Source organism: Gekko japonicus, unplaced genomic scaffold (assembly GCF_001447785.1).
Source record: "Gekko japonicus isolate JY-2015 unplaced genomic scaffold, Gekko_japonicus_V1.1 scaffold14037, whole genome shotgun sequence".
Lineage (NCBI taxonomy): Eukaryota > Metazoa > Chordata > Lepidosauria > Squamata > Gekkonidae > Gekko > Gekko japonicus.
Window position 1 is genome coordinate 1 of NW_015210913.1, and position 2,311 is coordinate 2,311.

The 2,311-nt window shown below is 43.6% G+C and overlaps 1 protein-coding gene across 1 annotated transcript; it reads right to left on the minus strand.

Annotated features, from left to right (window-relative positions):
- Nucleotides 1–482: 482 nt before the first annotated feature.
- LOC107125115 (ephrin type-B receptor 5-like) lies at nucleotides 483–1,910 on the minus strand (the record flags this gene model as incomplete). The annotated part of the gene is made up of 3 exons (XM_015428573.1): nucleotides 483–676; nucleotides 814–963; nucleotides 1,695–1,910. Coding segments are annotated over 3 exons (560 nt in total), but the record flags the coding sequence as incomplete, so codon positions are not given.
- Nucleotides 1,911–2,311: the final 401 nt, after the last annotated feature.

Genomic DNA, 2,311 nt, shown 5'->3' on the forward strand with positions numbered 1-2,311 from the left:
GCAAAAAGCAAATTGCACAATATATATATATATTTGATCGTATATGTCATGTGCGTATTCTGGACTTCTTACGAGAATACCACTTCTGGCTACAGTATTTATGTTAAGAGCTGTGCCCCACCCTTCTCCTTTTTAAAAAAGGCCACCGGGGAGGCTTGCAAAAAGAATAAACTAACATCATATAAACAAACAAATAATTTATTAAAACAAAAATAATGATAATATTTTTTTTTAAACGAATTAAAAAGAAAGGCATTTCAAATCCCTCGCACAGGCTGTCCCAGTTCTGCTTAAAAACTGGACACTTTAAACACATCCATAAACCAAAAAGCAAGTAAGAAGTAGGTAGCAGAATCCATGAGGCAGACAGAAGTCTCTTTCTCTGCCTTCAGATCCACAGCCCTCCCTCATCCCTTTCTGTTTGCAGGAGAAGCCCGAAACTCAACGCCCCTCGGTCTACTTTCCCATTACCCCCATCCCACCTGCTGTTCCCTGTGCCCGTGGCTTTGAGGGCGGATGGCTTGCGGATCATCTTGTCCAAGGCGTTAACAATCTGCTCAAATTTGGGCCTCTGGACCCGTTCCTTCTGCCAGCAGTCCAGCATCAGCAAGTGCAAGACAGTGGGGCAGTCCGGGGGAGGTGGCAGCCGATAATCCTGGTCGATAGCGTTAATAACCTAGAAGGATTGAAGACATGAGTCAGAATGACGCGTTTTATCTCAGGCATTCATCAGAGTCCTCCAACAGCAGGTTTTGTTCAAAACACAAGAAAACGGGGTGGGTGGATAGGGACTGCTTTCATACTAGGACTCACATCTTGATTTGACATGTCCCAATAGGGTCTTTCGCCGTAAGACATGACCTCCCACATCACAATGCCATAGCTCCACACGTCACTGGAGGATGTGAATTTGCGATACTGGATAGCTTCTGGGGCTGTCCAGCGAATCGGGATCTTGCCACCCTAGAGAGTGAAAAAGAGAGAGAAAGAACAGAAATATAAAGAATTAAAAAAAAAAAGGACAGGGCCAGAAAAGAGATCTAAGAACCATAGCTCACAAACTCAAAACCAGTGTGCTGCAGTCATATTAGTGGTCACTGGTTTCAATCGGTGACCGACGTACCGTTCCAACAGAGGCTGAGTAAGTTTGGTAGTGCGTTCACTTTCCTCAAACACTCAAATTTCAAATTCAAATACCTTTTATTGGCATACAATATTAGAAGCATTTCCCAATAATACAATCCAAAAGAAATTATAAAATAGATAGTCGTGGCTATGTCAGGCCTAACTCAAGTTGTCACAAGCTAGATTTGACCATACAAAAGATGCCTGAATCAAAAAATAAATTGGCATTCTAAACTTTTAAACTTAAGTTTTTAGACTTATAAATTAAGAATCATTAATATGTTTTTTTTAATATTGTATTGAAGAAGAATCATTAATATGATCAGGGTCACTCTTCCGTTTTATAAAACAATGGAGAAACTTAGCGGTCAGTTCAATGATCTCCGGATCTCGTGAAGCAAGGAGAAATTGTACCTTGATTCTATCCGATTGGCCTGCTACCAACATAAGGGGGGCTTCTATAAATTCCACTCGAATGTCATTTAACAATTTACAGTGTAAGAGTACGTGCTCAACAGTTTCTATTTCTCTTCTATTCCATCCACAGAACCTGATCCTCAAACACTCACCAAGGCTCCTGTGTAAGTAGGGTTTGAGGCGTCGTCCTCCAAGAACCGCGACAATCCAAAATCGGACACCTTGCAAACCAGGTTGCTGTTGACCAGGATATTTCGGGCAGCCAGATCTCGGTGGACGTAATTCATGTCCGAAAGGTAGCGCATGCCGGCTGCTATCCCCCGCAGCATTCCCACCAGCTGCAGCACGCTGAACTGCCCTTCCTTTTGCTGCAAAGGGCAGACACACGAAAGATTCAAGACTCAGCCAAAGATGGGCAAGGACTGATTTCTACCACCGATTTCTATCACTCATTGATACCCACAGAACAGCAGGATGGAGAAGGGCACTGTGACAGCTTCATGTGAGATTGACCTCAGGAATAAGACCAAGAAGGCAAACAAAGCTAGTTGGAGAGTGGGTTGTATCCCACACCTCTGGTCCATTTAGCCAAGGAAGGAACCTTCTAAAACACAAGATCATCTTGCATCAGGGGAAGGCTCCTCCCATCAAAGGGAAGTCCCTCTGCTAGCGGAGCAGAAGTGGGACAGCTCAGTTGCAGATGGATGACCTCTGTAGGAACTACGACTAACCCGACACCTGAAGAAGGTAAAGTAAAGTACTGGAAAAG